The 20050-nt window shown below is 43.7% G+C and overlaps 1 protein-coding gene across 3 annotated transcripts in view; it reads right to left on the bottom strand.

The window, feature by feature from the left end:
- Positions 1-20050, bottom strand: part of LOC109891654 (TOX high mobility group box family member 2) — a 205132-nt gene that overhangs the window by 37367 nt on the left and 147715 nt on the right. For 2 of the 3 annotated variants that reach the window (XM_020484174.2, XM_031825675.1), the window contains one exon: positions 551-790. The exons of the other annotated variant lie outside the window; for it this stretch is intronic. In XM_020484174.2, coding sequence (XP_020339763.2) covers positions 551-790 — 240 coding nt within the window. The remainder of the gene's footprint in view (positions 1-550; positions 791-20050) is intronic. 3 annotated transcript variants of the gene reach the window in all.

The raw sequence follows: 20050 nt of genomic DNA, 5'->3' as shown, positions 1-20050 counted from the left end.
ATAAAGCAACAAGGGAATTTAAACAAAATGATCCACAACATAACTGGAAAGGGAGTAAGAAGTTGTTTGTCCATGATCCTTTCTTGATGTGACAATTAACAATGTGCAATTAAGGAGGTGACATGGTGATAACAGATTCTCAGCAAATCCCACATTACGGGAACATTTCAAGTGAAATAATTTAGACAGCAAAACAATTATAACAAAAATAAAAAATAAAAAGCTGCATTACTTTCAGTTTGAACTAGGATTTGAAGCCAATATTTAAAAAAACACCAGATGGTCCTTTATTACCTATGAGATTGGAGATACGCAGGCTCTCAGAAATACACTAGCTTGTTGAATAATTGCCATAAAATCACTGTCATTCTGCCATACATACACAAATTCAACAATGTGACAGCAAGTCACACAATCCTGTCTGAAAAAAAACCTAGTTATAGATGCACCACTATTTGACAATTTCCTTCAGCCGTGCAACACCAACGACAGCAACACCCTGACTTTCCCTAGGTTCAGCGAAATCAAAGAAGCATTGCCACATCAGTACCTTATGGTGGGAATCGGTTTCCTCTTCCTGTGTAGAGCTTGAGGGAGAGGGTGTGGCTGATTTACTTCCAGGAGGTGAGGGAGAACCATGGGTAAGAGCGCTCCGGCCAACCTGAGAGTTCAGTTGGGACAGTGCACTCATGGGCTGATGGGACAGTATCCTAGGTGACATGTTTATCAGATGGGGGTTGTGACGGCTGAGGTCATAATGTGAGCCGTCGTGGCGAGTCATCTCCTGGATCTGGGTGAGAGAAGAAGACCAGCTTTACTACTCAACTTCATTAATTGTACAGTATTTTCCCAATTTGCCTAAAAACTTGGCGCCTGCGTTAAGGAGGGAAAGCGGTAGGTAGGAGATCAGAGAAAGTGAGTGTGTCGTTCCCAGGTTCACTGGTCCCACTGATCTCCTTAGGACTGGTCGGAAGCCAACTTATCTTGATTTTCCCACTCTCCTCAGTCACAATTGAAACACACACCATGAGTTCCTCCACTAAATTGCACTTTTCTGGCCATTTTTATCTTGATTGTGCTTTGAGGCAAGATTTGATGTGTTAAATGTCAAGTCTAGTGCTGAGGTGCAAATGACCTTGAACAACATACAGTATCATTAATCACACCAACAATCACACCAACAATCACACCAACAATCACACCAACAACCACACCAACAATCACACAAACAATCAGCAATCAAAGACTATCTGTTCCAAACCCAACTGAATAAATCACATAATGTTCAAAGTCAGGTGGGAGGCATCTTGCCACTGTACGGCATCATTAGGATCATTTGGGACCCCTAGGTGACAACATGGTCAACGTTTAGTCTGATTTTCCACTACCAGGATGGTTCAGAGCACAACACGGTCAACGTTTAGTCAGATTTTCCACTACCAGGATGGTTCAGAGCACAACACGGTCAACGTTTAGTCTGATTTTCCACTACCAGGATGGTTCAGAGCACAACATGGTCAACGTTTAGTCTGATTTTCCACTACCAGGATGGTTCAGAGCACAACACGGTCAACGTTTAGTCTGATTTTCCACTACCAGGATGGTTCAGAGCACAACATGGTCAACGTTTAGTCTGATTTACCACTACCAGGATGGTTCAGAGCACAACATGGTCAACGTTTAGTCTGATTTTCCACTACCAGGATGGTTCAGAGCACAACACGGTCAACGTTTAGTCTGATTTTCCACTACCAGGATGGATCAGAGCACAACATGGTCAACGTTTAGTCTGATTTTCCACTACCAGGATGGTTCAGAGCACAACACGGTCAACGTTTAGTCTGATTTTCCACTACCAGGATGGTTCAGAGCACAACATGGTCAACGTTTAGGCTGATTTACCACTACCAGGATGGTTCAGAGCACAACATGGCCAACGTTTAGTCTGATTTTCCACTACCAGGATGGTTCAGAGCACAACATGGTCAACGTTTAGTCTGATTTCCACTACCAGGATGGTTCAGAGCACAACATGGTCAACGTTTAGTCTGATTTTCCACCACCAGGATGGTTCAGAGCACAACATGGTCAATGTTTAGTCTGATTTTCCACTACCAGGATGGTTCAGAGCACAACATGGTCAACGTTTAGTCTGATTTTCCACTACCAGGATGGTTCAGAGCACAACATGGTCAACGTTTAGTCTGATTATCCACTACCAGGATGGTTCAGAGCACAACATGGTCAACGTTAAGTCTGATTTTCCACTACCAGGATGGTTCAGAGCACAACATGGTCAACGTTTAGTCTGATTTTCCACTACCAGGATGGTTCAGAGCACAACATGGTCAACGTTTAGTCTGATTATCCACTACCAGGATGGTTCAGAGCACAACATGGTCAACGTTTAGTCTGATTTTCCACTACCAGGATGGTTCAGCGCACAACATGGTCAACGTTTAGTCTGATTTTCCACTACCAGGATGGTTCAGAGCACAACATGGTCAACGTTTAGTCTGATTTACCACTACCAGGATGGTTCAGAGCACAACATGGTCAACGTTTAGTCTGATTTACCACTACCAGGATGGTTCAGAGCACAACACGGTCAACGTTTAGTCTGATTATCCACTACCAGGATGGTTCAGAGCACAACATGGTCAACGTTTAGTCTGATTTTCCACTACCAGGATGGTTCAGAGTACAACACGGTCAACGTTTAGTCTGATTATCCACTACCAGGATGGTTCAGAGCACAACATGGTCAACATTTAGTCTGATTTTCCACTACCAGGATGGTTCAGAGCACAACATGGTCAACGTTTAGTCTGATTTTCCACTACCAGGATGGTTCAGAGCACAACATGGCCAACGTTTAGTCATGGCCAACGTTGACCACTACCAGGATGGTTCAGAGCACAACATGGTCAACGTTTAGTCTGATTATCCACTACCAGGATGGTTCAGAGCACAACATGGTCAACGTTTAGTCTGATTTTCCACTACCAGGATGGTTCAGAGCACAACACGGTCAACGTTTAGTCTGATTTACCACTACCAGGATGGTTCAGAGCACAACACGGTCAACGTTTAGTCTGATTATCCACTACCAGGATGGTTCAGAGCACAACATGGTCAACGTTTAGTCTGATTTACCACTACCAGGATGGTTCAGAGCACAGCACGGTCAACGTTTAGTCTGATTATCCACTACCAGGATGGTTCAGAGCACAACACGGTCAACGTTTAGTCTGATTATCCACTACCAGGATGGTTCAGAGCACAACATGGTCAACGTTTAGTCTGATTATCCACTACCAGGATGGTTCAGAGCACAACACGGTCAACATTTAGTCTGATTATCCACTACCAGGATGGTTCAGAGCACAACATGGTCAACGTTTAGTCTGATTATCCACTACCAGGATGGTTCAGAGCACAACATGGTCAACGTTTAGTCTGATTTACCACTACCAGGATGGTTCAGAGCACAACACGGTCAACGTTTAGTCTGATTATCCACTACCAGGATGGTTCAGAGCACAACATGGTCAACGATTAGTCTGATTTTCCACTACCAGGATGGTTCAGAGCACAACACGGTCAACGTTTAGTCTGATTATCCACTACCAGGATGGTTCAGAGCACAACATGGTCAACATTTAGTCTGATTTTCCACTACCAGGATGGTTCAGAGCACAACATGGTCAACGTTTAGTCTGATTATCCACTACCAGGATGGTTCAGAGCACAACATGGTCAACGTTTAGTCTGATTATCCACTACCAGGATGGTTCAGAGCACAACACGGTCAACATTTAGTCTGATTATCCACTACCAGGATGGTTCAGAGCACAACATGGTCAACGTTTAGTCTGATTATCCACTACCAGGATGGTTCAGAGCACAACATGGTCAACGTTTAGTCTGATTTACCACTACCAGGATGGTTCAGAGCACAACACGGTCAACGTTTAGTCTGATTATCCACTACCAGGATGGTTCAGAGCACAACATGGTCAACGATTAGTCTGATTTTCCACTACCAGGATGGTTCAGAGCACAACACGGTCAACGTTTAGTCAGATTTTCCACTACCAGGATGGTTCAGAGCACAACATGGTCAACGTTTAGTCTGATTTTCCACTACCAGGATGGTTCAGAGCACAACACGGTCAACGTTTAGTCTGATTTTCCACTACCAGGATGGTTCAGAGCACAACATGGTCAACGTTTAGTCTGATTTTCCACTACCAGGATGGTTCAGAGCACAACACGGTCAACGTTTAGTCTGATTTTCCACTACCAGGATGGTTCAGAGCACAACATGGTCAACGTTTAGTCTGATTTACCACTACCAGGATGGTTCAGAGCACAACATGGCCAACGTTTAGTCAGATTTTCCACTACCAGGATGGTTCAGAGCACAACATGGTCAACGTTTAGTCTGATTTCCACTACCAGGATGGTTCAGAGCACAACATGGTCAACGTTTAGTCTGATTTTCCACTACCAGGATGGTTCAGAGCACAACATGGTCAACGTTTAGTCTGATTTTCCACTACCAGGATGGTTCAGAGCACAACACGGTCAACGTTTAGTCTGATTTTCCACTACCAGGATGGTTCAGAGCACAACATGGTCAACGTTTAGTCTGATTTTCCACTACCAGGATGGTTCAGAGCACAACACGGTCAACGTTTAGTCTGATTTTCCACTACCAGGATGGTTCAGAGCACAACATGGTCAACGTTTAGTCTGATTTACCACTACCAGGATGGTTCAGAGCACAACATGGCCAACGTTTAGTCAGATTTTCCACTACCAGGATGGTTCAGAGCACAACATGGTCAACATTTAGTCTGATTTTCCACTACCAGGATGGTTCAGAGCACAACATGGTCAACGTTTAGTCTGATTTTCCACTACCAGGATGGTTCAGAGCACAACATGGCCAACGTTTAGTCATGGCCAACGTTGACCACTACCAGGATGGTTCAGAGCACAACATGGTCAACGTTTAGTCTGATTATCCACTACCAGGATGGTTCAGAGCACAACATGGTCAACGTTTAGTCTGATTTTCCACTACCAGGATGGTTCAGAGCACAACACGGTCAACGTTTAGTCTGATTTACCACTACCAGGATGGTTCAGAGCACAACACGGTCAACGTTTAGTCTGATTATCCACTACCAGGATGGTTCAGAGCACAACATGGTCAACGTTTAGTCTGATTTACCACTACCAGGATGGTTCAGAGCACAGCACGGTCAACGTTTAGTCTGATTATCCACTACCAGGATGGTTCAGAGCACAACACGGTCAACGTTTAGTCTGATTATCCACTACCAGGATGGTTCAGAGCACAACATGGTCAACGTTTAGTCTGATTATCCACTACCAGGATGGTTCAGAGCACAACACGGTCAACATTTAGTCTGATTATCCACTACCAGGATGGTTCAGAGCACAACATGGTCAACGTTTAGTCTGATTATCCACTACCAGGATGGTTCAGAGCACAACATGGTCAACGTTTAGTCTGATTTACCACTACCAGGATGGTTCAGAGCACAACACGGTCAACGTTTAGTCTGATTATCCACTACCAGGATGGTTCAGAGCACAACATGGTCAACGATTAGTCTGATTTTCCACTACCAGGATGGTTCAGAGCACAACACGGTCAACGTTTAGTCTGATTATCCACTACCAGGATGGTTCAGAGCACAACATGGTCAACATTTAGTCTGATTTTCCACTACCAGGATGGTTCAGAGCACAACATGGTCAACGTTTAGTCTGATTATCCACTACCAGGATGGTTCAGAGCACAACATGGTCAACGTTTAGTCTGATTATCCACTACCAGGATGGTTCAGAGCACAACACGGTCAACATTTAGTCTGATTATCCACTACCAGGATGGTTCAGAGCACAACATGGTCAACGTTTAGTCTGATTATCCACTACCAGGATGGTTCAGAGCACAACATGGTCAACGTTTAGTCTGATTTACCACTACCAGGATGGTTCAGAGCACAACACGGTCAACGTTTAGTCTGATTATCCACTACCAGGATGGTTCAGAGCACAACATGGTCAACGATTAGTCTGATTTTCCACTACCAGGATGGTTCAGAGCACAACACGGTCAACGTTTAGTCAGATTTTCCACTACCAGGATGGTTCAGAGCACAACATGGTCAACGTTTAGTCTGATTTTCCACTACCAGGATGGTTCAGAGCACAACACGGTCAACGTTTAGTCTGATTTTCCACTACCAGGATGGTTCAGAGCACAACATGGTCAACGTTTAGTCTGATTTTCCACTACCAGGATGGTTCAGAGCACAACACGGTCAACGTTTAGTCTGATTTTCCACTACCAGGATGGTTCAGAGCACAACATGGTCAACGTTTAGTCTGATTTACCACTACCAGGATGGTTCAGAGCACAACATGGCCAACGTTTAGTCAGATTTTCCACTACCAGGATGGTTCAGAGCACAACATGGTCAACGTTTAGTCTGATTTCCACTACCAGGATGGTTCAGAGCACAACATGGTCAACGTTTAGTCTGATTTTCCACTACCAGGATGGTTCAGAGCACAACATGGTCAACGTTTAGTCTGATTTTCCACTACCAGGATGGTTCAGAGCACAACACGGTCAACGTTTAGTCTGATTTTCCACTACCAGGATGGTTCAGAGCACAACATGGTCAACGTTTAGTCTGATTTTCCACTACCAGGATGGTTCAGAGCACAACACGGTCAACGTTTAGTCTGATTTTCCACTACCAGGATGGTTCAGAGCACAACATGGTCAACGTTTAGTCTGATTTACCACTACCAGGATGGTTCAGAGCACAACATGGCCAACGTTTAGTCAGATTTTCCACTACCAGGATGGTTCAGAGCACAACATGGTCAACGTTTAGTCTGATTATCCACTACCAGGATGGTTCAGAGCACAACATGGTCAACATTTAGTCTGATTTTCCACTACCAGGATGGTTCAGAGCACAACATGGTCAACGTTTAGTCTGATTATCCACTACCAGGATGGTTCAGAGCACAACATGGTCAACGTTTAGTCTGATTATCCACTACCAGGATGGTTCAGAGCACAACACGGTCAACATTTAGTCTGATTATCCACTACCAGGATGGTTCAGAGCACAACATGGTCAACGTTTAGTCTGATTATCCACTACCAGGATGGTTCAGAGCACAACATGGTCAACGTTTAGTCTGATTTACCACTACCAGGATGGTTCAGAGCACAACACGGTCAACGTTTAGTCTGATTATCCACTACCAGGATGGTTCAGAGCACAACATGGTCAACGATTAGTCTGATTTTCCACTACCAGGATGGTTCAGAGCACAACACGGTCAACGTTTAGTCAGATTTTCCACTACCAGGATGGTTCAGAGCACAACATGGTCAACGTTTAGTCTGATTTTCCACTACCAGGATGGTTCAGAGCACAACACGGTCAACGTTTAGTCTGATTTTCCACTACCAGGATGGTTCAGAGCACAACATGGTCAACGTTTAGTCTGATTTTCCACTACCAGGATGGTTCAGAGCACAACACGGTCAACGTTTAGTCTGATTTTCCACTACCAGGATGGTTCAGAGCACAACATGGTCAACGTTTAGTCTGATTTACCACTACCAGGATGGTTCAGAGCACAACATGGCCAACGTTTAGTCAGATTTTCCACTACCAGGATGGTTCAGAGCACAACATGGTCAACGTTTAGTCTGATTTCCACTACCAGGATGGTTCAGAGCACAACATGGTCAACGTTTAGTCTGATTTTCCACTACCAGGATGGTTCAGAGCACAACATGGTCAACGTTTAGTCTGATTTTCCACTACCAGGATGGTTCAGAGCACAACACGGTCAACGTTTAGTCTGATTTTCCACTACCAGGATGGTTCAGAGCACAACATGGTCAACGTTTAGTCTGATTTTCCACTACCAGGATGGTTCAGAGCACAACACGGTCAACGTTTAGTCTGATTTTCCACTACCAGGATGGTTCAGAGCACAACATGGTCAACGTTTAGTCTGATTTACCACTACCAGGATGGTTCAGAGCACAACATGGCCAACGTTTAGTCAGATTTTCCACTACCAGGATGGTTCAGAGCACAACATGGTCAACATTTAGTCTGATTTTCCACTACCAGGATGGTTCAGAGCACAACATGGTCAACGTTTAGTCTGATTTTCCACTACCAGGATGGTTCAGAGCACAACATGGCCAACGTTTAGTCATGGCCAACGTTGACCACTACCAGGATGGTTCAGAGCACAACATGGTCAACGTTTAGTCTGATTATCCACTACCAGGATGGTTCAGAGCACAACATGGTCAACGTTTAGTCTGATTTTCCACTACCAGGATGGTTCAGAGCACAACACGGTCAACGTTTAGTCTGATTTACCACTACCAGGATGGTTCAGAGCACAACACGGTCAACGTTTAGTCTGATTATCCACTACCAGGATGGTTCAGAGCACAACATGGTCAACGTTTAGTCTGATTTACCACTACCAGGATGGTTCAGAGCACAGCACGGTCAACGTTTAGTCTGATTATCCACTACCAGGATGGTTCAGAGCACAACACGGTCAACGTTTAGTCTGATTATCCACTACCAGGATGGTTCAGAGCACAACATGGTCAACGTTTAGTCTGATTATCCACTACCAGGATGGTTCAGAGCACAACACGGTCAACATTTAGTCTGATTATCCACTACCAGGATGGTTCAGAGCACAACATGGTCAACGTTTAGTCTGATTATCCACTACCAGGATGGTTCAGAGCACAACATGGTCAACGTTTAGTCTGATTTACCACTACCAGGATGGTTCAGAGCACAACACGGTCAACGTTTAGTCTGATTATCCACTACCAGGATGGTTCAGAGCACAACATGGTCAACGATTAGTCTGATTTTCCACTACCAGGATGGTTCAGAGCACAACACGGTCAACGTTTAGTCTGATTATCCACTACCAGGATGGTTCAGAGCACAACATGGTCAACATTTAGTCTGATTTTCCACTACCAGGATGGTTCAGAGCACAACATGGTCAACGTTTAGTCTGATTATCCACTACCAGGATGGTTCAGAGCACAACATGGTCAACGTTTAGTCTGATTATCCACTACCAGGATGGTTCAGAGCACAACACGGTCAACATTTAGTCTGATTATCCACTACCAGGATGGTTCAGAGCACAACATGGTCAACGTTTAGTCTGATTATCCACTACCAGGATGGTTCAGAGCACAACATGGTCAACGTTTAGTCTGATTTACCACTACCAGGATGGTTCAGAGCACAACACGGTCAACGTTTAGTCTGATTATCCACTACCAGGATGGTTCAGAGCACAACATGGTCAACGATTAGTCTGATTTTCCACTACCAGGATGGTTCAGAGCACAACACGGTCAACGTTTAGTCAGATTTTCCACTACCAGGATGGTTCAGAGCACAACATGGTCAACGTTTAGTCTGATTTTCCACTACCAGGATGGTTCAGAGCACAACACGGTCAACGTTTAGTCTGATTTTCCACTACCAGGATGGTTCAGAGCACAACATGGTCAACGTTTAGTCTGATTTTCCACTACCAGGATGGTTCAGAGCACAACACGGTCAACGTTTAGTCTGATTTTCCACTACCAGGATGGTTCAGAGCACAACATGGTCAACGTTTAGTCTGATTTACCACTACCAGGATGGTTCAGAGCACAACATGGCCAACGTTTAGTCAGATTTTCCACTACCAGGATGGTTCAGAGCACAACATGGTCAACGTTTAGTCTGATTTCCACTACCAGGATGGTTCAGAGCACAACATGGTCAACGTTTAGTCTGATTTTCCACTACCAGGATGGTTCAGAGCACAACATGGTCAACGTTTAGTCTGATTTTCCACTACCAGGATGGTTCAGAGCACAACACGGTCAACGTTTAGTCTGATTTTCCACTACCAGGATGGTTCAGAGCACAACATGGTCAACGTTTAGTCTGATTTTCCACTACCAGGATGGTTCAGAGCACAACACGGTCAACGTTTAGTCTGATTTTCCACTACCAGGATGGTTCAGAGCACAACATGGTCAACGTTTAGTCTGATTTACCACTACCAGGATGGTTCAGAGCACAACATGGCCAACGTTTAGTCAGATTTTCCACTACCAGGATGGTTCAGAGCACAACATGGTCAACGTTTAGTCTGATTTCCACTACCAGGATGGTTCAGAGCACAACATGGTCAACGTTTAGTCTGATTTTCCACCACCAGGATGGTTCAGAGCACAACATGGTCAACGTTTAGTCTGATTTTCCACTACCAGGATGGTTCAGAGCACAACATGGTCAACGTTTAGTCTGATTTTCCACTACCAGGATGGTTCAGAGCACAACATGGTCAACGTTTAGTCTGATTATCCACTACCAGGATGGTTCAGAGCACAACATGGTCAACGTTTAGTCTGATTTTCCACTACCAGGATGGTTCAGAGCACAACATGGTCAACGTTTAGTCTGATTTTCCACTACCAGGATGGTTCAGAGCACAACATGGTCAACGTTTAGTCTGATTATCCACTACCAGGATGGTTCAGAGCACAACATGGTCAACGTTTAGTCTGATTTTCCACTACCAGGATGGTTCAGAGCACAACATGGTCAACGTTTAGTCGGATTTTCCACTACCAGGATGGTTCAGAGCACAACATGGTCAACGTTTAGTCTGATTTACCACTACCAGGATGGTTCAGAGCACAACATGGTCAACGTTTAGTCTGATTTACCACTACCAGGATGGTTCAGAGCACAACATGGTCAACGTTTAGTCTGATTTACCACTACCAGGATGGTTCAGAGCACAACATGGTCAACGTTTAGTCTGATTATCCACTACCAGGATGGTTCAGAGCACAACACGGTCAACGTTTAGTCTGATTATCCACTACCAGGATGGTTCAGAGCACAACACGGTCAACGTTTAGTCTGATTATCCACTACCAGGATGGTTCAGAGCACAACACGGTCAACGTTTAGTCTGATTATCCACTACCAGGATGGTTCAGAGCACAACACGGTCAACGTTTAGTCTGATTATCCACTACCAGGATGGTTCAGAGCACAACACGGTCAACGTTTAGTCTGATTATCCACTACCAGGATGGTTCAGAGCACAACACGGTCAACGTTTAGTCTGATTATCCACTACCAGGATGGTTCAGAGCACAACACGGTCAACGTTTAGTCTGATTATCCACTACCAGGATGGTTCAGAGCACAACATGGTCAACGTTTAGTCTGATTATCCACTACCAGGATGGTTCAGAGCACAACTTAGTCTGATTTACCACTACCAGGATGGTTCAGAGCACAACACGGTCAACGTTTAGTCTGATTATCCACTACCAGGATGGTTCAGAGCACAACATGGTCAACGTTTAGTCTGATTTTCCACTACCAGGATGGTTCAGAGCACAACACGGTCAACGTTTAGTCTGATTATCCACTACCAGGATGGTTCAGAGCACAACATGGTCAACATTTAGTCTGATTTTCCACTACCAGGATGGTTCAGAGCACAACATGGTCAACGTTTAGTCTGATTATCCACTACCAGGATGGTTCAGAGCACAACACGGTCAACGTTTAGTCTGATTATCCACTACCAGGATGGTTCAGAGCACAACATGGCCAACGTTTAGTCTGATTATCCACTACCAGGATGGTTCAGAGCACAACATGGTCAACGTTTAGTCTGATTTTCCACTACCACGATGGTTCAGAGCACAACATGGTCAACGTTTAGTCTGATTTACCACTACCAGGATGGTTCAGAGCACAACATGGTCAACGTTTAGTCTGATTATCCACTACCAGGATGGTTCAGAGCACAACACGGTCAACGTTTAGTCTGATTATCCACTACCAGGATGGTTCAGAGCACAACATGGTCAACGTTTAGTCTGATTATCCACTACCAGGATGGTTCACACAACATGGTCAACGTTTAGTCTGATTTACCACTACCAGGATGGTTCAGAGCACAACACGGTCAACGTTTAGTCTGATTATCCACTACCAGGATGGTTCAGAGCACAACATGGTCAACGTTTAGTCTGATTTACCACTACCAGGATGGTTCAGAGCACAGCACGGTCAACGTTTAGTCTGATTATCCACTACCAGGATGGTTCAGAGCACAACACGGTCAACGTTTAGTCTGATTATCCACTACCAGGATGGTTCAGAGCACAACATGGTCAACGTTTAGTCTGATTATCCACTACCAGGATGGTTCAGAGCACAACACGGTCAACGTTTAGTCTGATTATCCACTACCAGGATGGTTCAGAGCACAACATGGTCAACGTTTAGTCTGATTATCCACTACCAGGATGGTTCAGAGCACAACACGGTCAACGTTTAGTCTGATTTACCACTACCAGGATGGTTCAGAGCACAACACGGTCAACGTTTAGTCTGATTATCCACTACCAGGATGGTTCAGAGCACAACATGGTCAACGTTTAGTCTGATTTTCCACTACCAGGATGGTTCAGAGCACAACACGGTCAACGTTTAGTCTGATTATCCACTACCAGGATGGTTCAGAGCACAACATGGTCAACATTTAGTCTGATTTTCCACTACCAGGATGGTTCAGAGCACAACATGGTCAACGTTTAGTCTGATTTTCCACTACCAGGATGGTTCAGAGCACAACATGGCCAACGTTTAGTCTGATTATCCACTACCAGGATGGTTCAGAGCACAACATGGTCAACGTTTAGTCTGATTTACCACTACCAGGATGGTTCAGAGCACAACATGGTCAACGTTTAGTCTGATTTACCACTACCAGGATGGTTCAGAGCACAACATGGTCAACGTTTAGTCTGATTTTCCACTACCAGGATGGTTCAGAGCACAACATGGTCAACGTTTAGTCTGATTATCCACTACCAGGATGGTTCAGAGCACAACATGGTCAACGTTTAGTCTGATTTTCCACTACCAGGATGGTTCAGAGCACAACATGGTCAACGTTTAGTCTGATTATCCACTACCAGGATGGTTCAGAGCACAACACGGTCAACGTTTAGTCTGATTATCCACTACCAGGATGGTTCAGAGCACAACACGGTCAACGTTTAGTCTGATTATCCACTACCAGGATGGTTCAGAGCACAACACGGTCAACGTTTAGTCTGATTATCCACTACCAGGATGGTTCAGAGCACAACATGGTCAACGTTTAGTCTGATTATCCACTACCAGGATGGTTCAGAGCACAACATGGTCAACGTTTAGTCTGATTTTCCACTACCAGGATGGTTCAGAGCACAACATGGTCAACGTTTAGTCTGATTTTCCACTACCAGGATGGTTCAGAGCACAAGCTCTGCTCATAGAACATTAGCCTATAGACTAAAATGACTCTGGTTGGTCATTCAAGTAGAAAAAACACTGCACTTCCAAGTTCATTTTTGGAAGCTGACCCATTTAAAGGAGGATACATGCTTTCAACTGATTAAAGAGAGTCCTCATGAAGTAACGCCTTTAGTAGTCTGACAGATCTAAAATAAAATATATTCAAAATCTATCAGGACATACACGAGCCAAAGCAGGCCGTAATGCAAGCATAACTTGGGAATGTTTGTCAATTTACAGATCAGAAAGTGATCAACTAGCATTTATAAGCCCTGTTAAACATTCATGAGTTAAATAATACATTACACATTAGTGCTGTGTTAAAAAGATCTAATTGCAGGGGCCCTAGCATATGAGATCTTGATAAACACAAGTAGAGCCTCTGAGATGAAGGGTCTACAGCGCTGTAATCATAATTGGCCCCAGTAGGTTGCTGAGAATAAAATGTACTGGTAATGTAATGTTTAACAGACTCTATGCTTTGAAAACCCCCAAAATATTTACAGGACGTAATAATTTTTTTGTTTCCCTCGGCAGCAGCTTACAAAAAGCTGCCTGAACAAAGACATTCCTCTTGCATTTCAAATAACCGTATTTTAACCTCACCCCACACAAAACAGTATTTTCCAAACTCAAATCATAATTCAAAACACCATCACTCCACTTTTCAAACATGGTGAATAGCTTTAGCAAAAAAAGAGAAAGGAAAAAAAAAATCCATTAATTTTCCATTTTCGGTGGAGCTGCTCTTTAAGGGTCTTCACAAACCAAGAAGCGTTGAAAAAACTATTAATCAAACATGAATGGCCTATTATAACTACTGCAGACCTATTTCCATAGCAACAACCTCTGGGTGAAATTATCACCCTTTAATCTGAGCACACTATGCTTCATATAAACAAACAAAAGAGACCTGTGGAACAGAAAAGTAGTAGAGTGGCAAGGTACAGGGGTCCTCTGTAGTTTCCTATTTGGATCTATCTGTTTTAATAGAACTGTGGCGGGGTTCTTGGAACAAGAGGAATTACCTATCTAATACTTATTGTTTGAGGAAGAAGAGGCCATAGCAGACTACTCAATCATTTCCCTTTCAATCAAACATGAATAATTCATGATATTTGTTTGGAATGCAGTAATAGACACATTTTGCCACTATTCATATTCTAACTGGTTCTTCGTAGCATTTGCTTCAATTCTAGTTCCTTTTTCACTAAAGCTGAGTGCCCAAATGTAAAATATGAATGTAAAATATAAAAGTCAGATAGTAATATTATACAAAATATGACCTTATAAACCTGATTTTGATTAGTTGATCAATCACTTGGAAAGCAGGATGTCGTAGTATTTCTACATGTCAGGAGCTTCAGACTGTGAATTTATTACAAATCTAAACTCTTAAAATAGTTCATTTCTAAAATATATTCTCTTCTCTTCATATATTGCAAATAAAAGGCGTCTCTTTGTGAGAAATGAGTTGAATGAATGCACCAAGGTTAGTACACCTTGCATTGGGTTCTGATAGTGTGTGCAAACACTGTATCGACTGCATTCCCTTGTGCAATCACCAAAACCATGCCAACACAAGAAAATAGCAATTATGGGAGCAAAAGGTACATTGAGAAGTAAACAGCAGAAGCATCGTGTCAATTGAAATTAAGGGGTTTCATCCATGTATAAGGTAAACATATACAACATACACTGTAGTTTCTTTTGCATGTTGTCAATTCAATTTTGTTTTATTTGGCCCTCTAAAAACAAAGGAACAGTACAGAACGCGTCCTGTTAATACACTGAACAAAAATATAAACTCAAACCATTTTGGGGATTTTATTGAGTTGCAGTTCATATAAGGAAATCAGTCAATTGAACTAAATTCATTAGACACTAATCTATGGATTTCACATGACTGGAAATACAGATATGCATCTGTTGGTCACAGATAACTTTAAAAAAAGGTAGGGACATGGATCAGAGGGGCGTAGTCAGTATCTGGTGTGATCACCACTTGCCTCATGCAGCGCGACACATCTCCTTCGCATAGAGTTGATCAGGCTGTTGATTGCAGTCTGTGGAATGATGCCCCACTCCTCTTCAATGGCTGTGCAAAGTTGCTGGATATTGGCGAGAACTTGAACACGATGTCGTACACATCAATCCAGAGCATCCCAAATATGATCAGTGGGTGACGTCTGGTGAGTATGCAGGCCATGGAAGAACAGGGACATTTTCAGCTTCCAGGAATTGTGTACAGGGGGGCGTGCATTACCATGGTGAAACACGAGGTAATGGCGGCGGATGAATGACACAACAATGGGCCTCATGATCTCATCACGATATCTCTGTGCATTAAAATTAGCATTGATAAAATGCAATTGTGTTCGTTGCCCATACCATTACCCCACCACACTCTGTTCACAACGTTGACATCAGCAAACCGCTGGCCGACATGACGCCATCTGCCCAATACAAGGTGAAACCGGGATTCATCCGTGAAGAGCACACTTCTCCAGCGTGCCAGTAGCCATCGAACGTGAGCATTTTCCCACTGAAGTCAGTTACGATGCCGAACTGCAGTCAGGTCAAAATGACATTAGAGGCGGCTTATGGTAGAGAAATTAACATTAAATTATCTGGCAACAGCTCTGGTGGACATTTCTGCAGTCAGCATGCCAATTGCACGCTCCCTGAAATCTTGAGACATCTGTGGCATTGTGTTGTGTGGCAAAACTGCACATTTTAGAGTGGCCTTTTATTGTCCCCAGAACAAGGTACACCTGAGTAATGATCATGCTGTTTAATTAGCTTCTTGATATGTCACACCTGTCAGGTGGATGGATTATCTTGGTAAAGGAGAAATGTTCACTAACAGGAATGTAAACAAATTTGTGTACAACATTTTAGAGAAATGTCATATTTCATAGAATATTTCTGGGATCTTTTATTTCAGCTCATGAACCATGGGACCAACACTTTACATGTTGCGTTTTATATTTTTGTTCAGTAGAGTATTACCTTTTACATTTCACGCCATTAAGATGTGAACACCATAATGCCCTCTATACAGTACATGTAGAAACCCTATTAGTGCATTAAGATATGAACACCATAATGCAAGACCCTCTATACAGTACATGTAGAAACCCTATTAGTGCATTAAGATGTGAACACCATAATGCAAGACCCTCTATACAGTACATGTAGAAACCCTATTAGTGCATTAAGATATGAACACCATAAACACCCTCTATACAGTACATGTAGAAACCCTATTAGTGCATTAAGATGTGAACACCATAAACACCCTCTATACAGTACATGTAGAAACCCTATTAGTGCATTAAGATGTGAACACCATAAACACCCTCTATACAGTACATGTAGAAACACTATTAGTGCATTAAGATATGAACACCATAATGCAAGACCCTCTATACAGTACATGTAGAAACCCTATTAGTGCATTAAGATATGAACACCATAAGGCAAGACCCTCTATACAGTACATGTAGAAACCCTATTAGTGCATTAAGATATGAACACCATAATGCAAGACCCTCTATACAGTACATGTAGAAACCCTATTAGTGCAACGCGACATGATCACAAGTCACATAATTACACAACAGTTGTCTAACCAAATAGTTATCTTTAGGCACTTTTATAAAACGTTTTGGAGTGTTTTCTGTTCGCCATTTCAGACTCAGAGAGAGAGAGAGAGAGAGAGAAAGCAGTCACCCTGAGCTAAATAAAGTAGGTGGGTGATGGCTGTACAAACATTATGACGGAATCTCACAAAGGTTGCGTGTTGCCATAGGTACTGTATGCTATTTCGTAAACGGTATCATCGCTGTACGTGGGGGGGGGTGCTGTCTGGGTAACAGGCTTCATTTGGCCATTACTGTCTGACTCGCATCCCCCCCAGGACAGACAGACAACATGTTTTCTTCATTCTAAAATGGGCAATGATGATGCAACGGGCGATGATGTAATAAATTAGCCATCTCCATTGTGAAAGGAGAATTTCGCTTTATTCTTTTACACTTCTGGATGTAGAAGTCACACAAACACATGTATGTATGCATACACACACACACGGCTGGGAGACCGTTTGATATTGCATTTCCAACGTCCAGAATGAACAGCCAGCTGACCCTAACTGTGATGCAAAGGCAAGCAGGACAAAACTTTGGGGCAAATCTGTTCCCCTCTCTCCGCTGTTGTTATGGTTGCCATGTTTTGTATTCACATCCTGTGCATCATAGTGAAATGAGAGTCAAATAACAAAAGCTTTTCAATTATGAAGGGACATCAGAAAGCTTATGATCCTCTAGCTTTACCTTTGAAATGGTTTCGTCGCAGCTCAGATTGCCTGCACCATATGATTTAGCTAAGGAGATCTGACCAGCAACTGTAATACCACATTGAAGGAAATTACAGAGCTAGAGCTTCACAGAGAGAGGCAGTACTCTAATGGATACTTCTTACTTTTTATCCTAAGAATGAATTCACATTATTCAAAACATCTCTATATGTGTAATTGTATTTAGGACCCAATAACTAGAGGGCTAAAGAGACAATATGAACATATAACACATGCAACTAAATGCATATTTTACATAAAACGGTGGGCCCAGGAATCGAACCCATTAACCTGGGGTTACAACCAACATTCTAAACCAGCTGAGCTACAAAGGACCACTTTTAGGAGCCAAAACTAATATCGTGCTGCTGCTCCAGTTTCAACTGTTCTGCCTGCAGCTATGGAACACTGACCTGTTCACTGGATGTGCTACCTGTCCCAGACCTGCTGTTTTCAACTCTCAAGAGACAGCAGGAGTGGTAGAGATACTCTGAATGATCGGCTATGAAAAGCCAACTGACATTTACTCCTGAGGTGCTGACCTGTTGCACCCTCTACACCACTGTGATTATTATTATTTGACCCTGCTGGTCATCTATGAACATTTGAACATCTTGGCCATGTTCTGTTATAATCTCCACCCGGCACAGCCAGAAGAGGACTGGCCACCCCTCATAGCCTGGTTACTCTCTGGGTTTCTTCCTAGGTTGCGGCCTTTCTAGGGAGTTTTTCCTAGCCACTGTGCTTCTATATCTGCATTGCTTGCTGTTTGGGGTTTTAAGCTGGGTTTCTGGATAGCACTTTGTGACATCAGCTGATGTAAGAAGGGCTTTACAAATACATTTGACTGATTGATTAAATACTATACAATAACATTGACTGGACCACCACTATGCATGGACTATTTGCTCGTTGTAGTATTGTATTGGAATGGTAGGATTGCAGTATGCGTGGCCATACATAGCATTGTCAGTATGCGTGGCCATACATAGCATTGTCAGTATGCGTGGCCATACATAGCATTGTCAGTATGCGTGGCCATACATAGAATTGTCAGTATGTGTGGCCATACATAGCATTGTCAGTATGTGTGGCCATACATAGCATTGTCCGTATGTGTGGCCATACATAGCATTGTCAGTATGCGTGGCCATACATAGCATTGTCAGTATGCGTGGCCATACATAGCATTGTCCGTATGTGTGGCCATACATAGCATTGTCAGTATGCGTGGCCATACATAGCATTGTCAGTATGCGTGGCCATACATAGCATTGTCCGTATGTGTGGCCATACATAGCATTGTCATGTCAAACAGAGAAACAGCATGAGCGGAGGATGGTCTCAATGTCTTCCTTTGGCTGAAGAAAGCATTTTCACACAATGTACAAATGCAGTGTGATTGAATAGCGCCCCTACTTTACTGCCCAGACTAACTAAGCCTTCAATCCCCCTGTTCACACCCTCCCTGATTGGAGCAAACCTGTTTGAGAGTGATGTCTCACTGACTGAGATTCACAATTGTTATTGTAAAATCACTGAGCGTTTAATTGAAACAAATTACTATAATAATAGAACATTATCTCTGCAGGCGCCCAGCCGTGACAGCTTTAATTAGGGCTGCGTTCGAGACTGATACTTCAACAGCAACAGCAAACACACCTTAGGTAGTAGGGGAGCCAGTCATCCAGCTATTGGGCCCTCATATCGCCTATTGCCCGGCCCCCATAATGCCTACCACGTGGTCCTCATAACGCCTACCACCCAGCCTTCATACTGCCTACCACCCGACCTTCATACTGCCTACCACCCGGCCCTCATAACTCCTACAACCCAGCCTTCATACTGCCTACCACCCGACCTTCATACTGCCTTCCACCCAGCCTTAATACTGCCTACCACCCGGCCCTCATAACGCCTACTACCCAGCCTTCATACTGCCTACCACCCAGCCTTCATACTGCCTACCACCCAGGCTTCATTCTGTCTACCACCCGGCCCTCATAACGCCTACTACCCAGCCTTCATACTGCCTACCACCCAGCCTTCATACTGCTTACCACCCGGCCCTCATAATGCCTACCACCCAGCCTTCATACTGCCTACCACCCAGCCTTCACACTGCCTACCACCCGGCCCTGATACTGCCTACCGCCCGGCCCTGATACTGCCTACCACCCAGCCT

The sequence above is a fragment of the Oncorhynchus kisutch genome, linkage group LG5 (assembly GCF_002021735.2).
Source record: "Oncorhynchus kisutch isolate 150728-3 linkage group LG5, Okis_V2, whole genome shotgun sequence".
In the NCBI taxonomy this organism is placed as follows: Eukaryota; Metazoa; Chordata; class Actinopteri; order Salmoniformes; family Salmonidae; genus Oncorhynchus; species Oncorhynchus kisutch.
The sequence above is the reverse complement of the archived record's forward strand: the minus strand, read 5'-3'. Positions and strand labels throughout refer to the sequence as shown.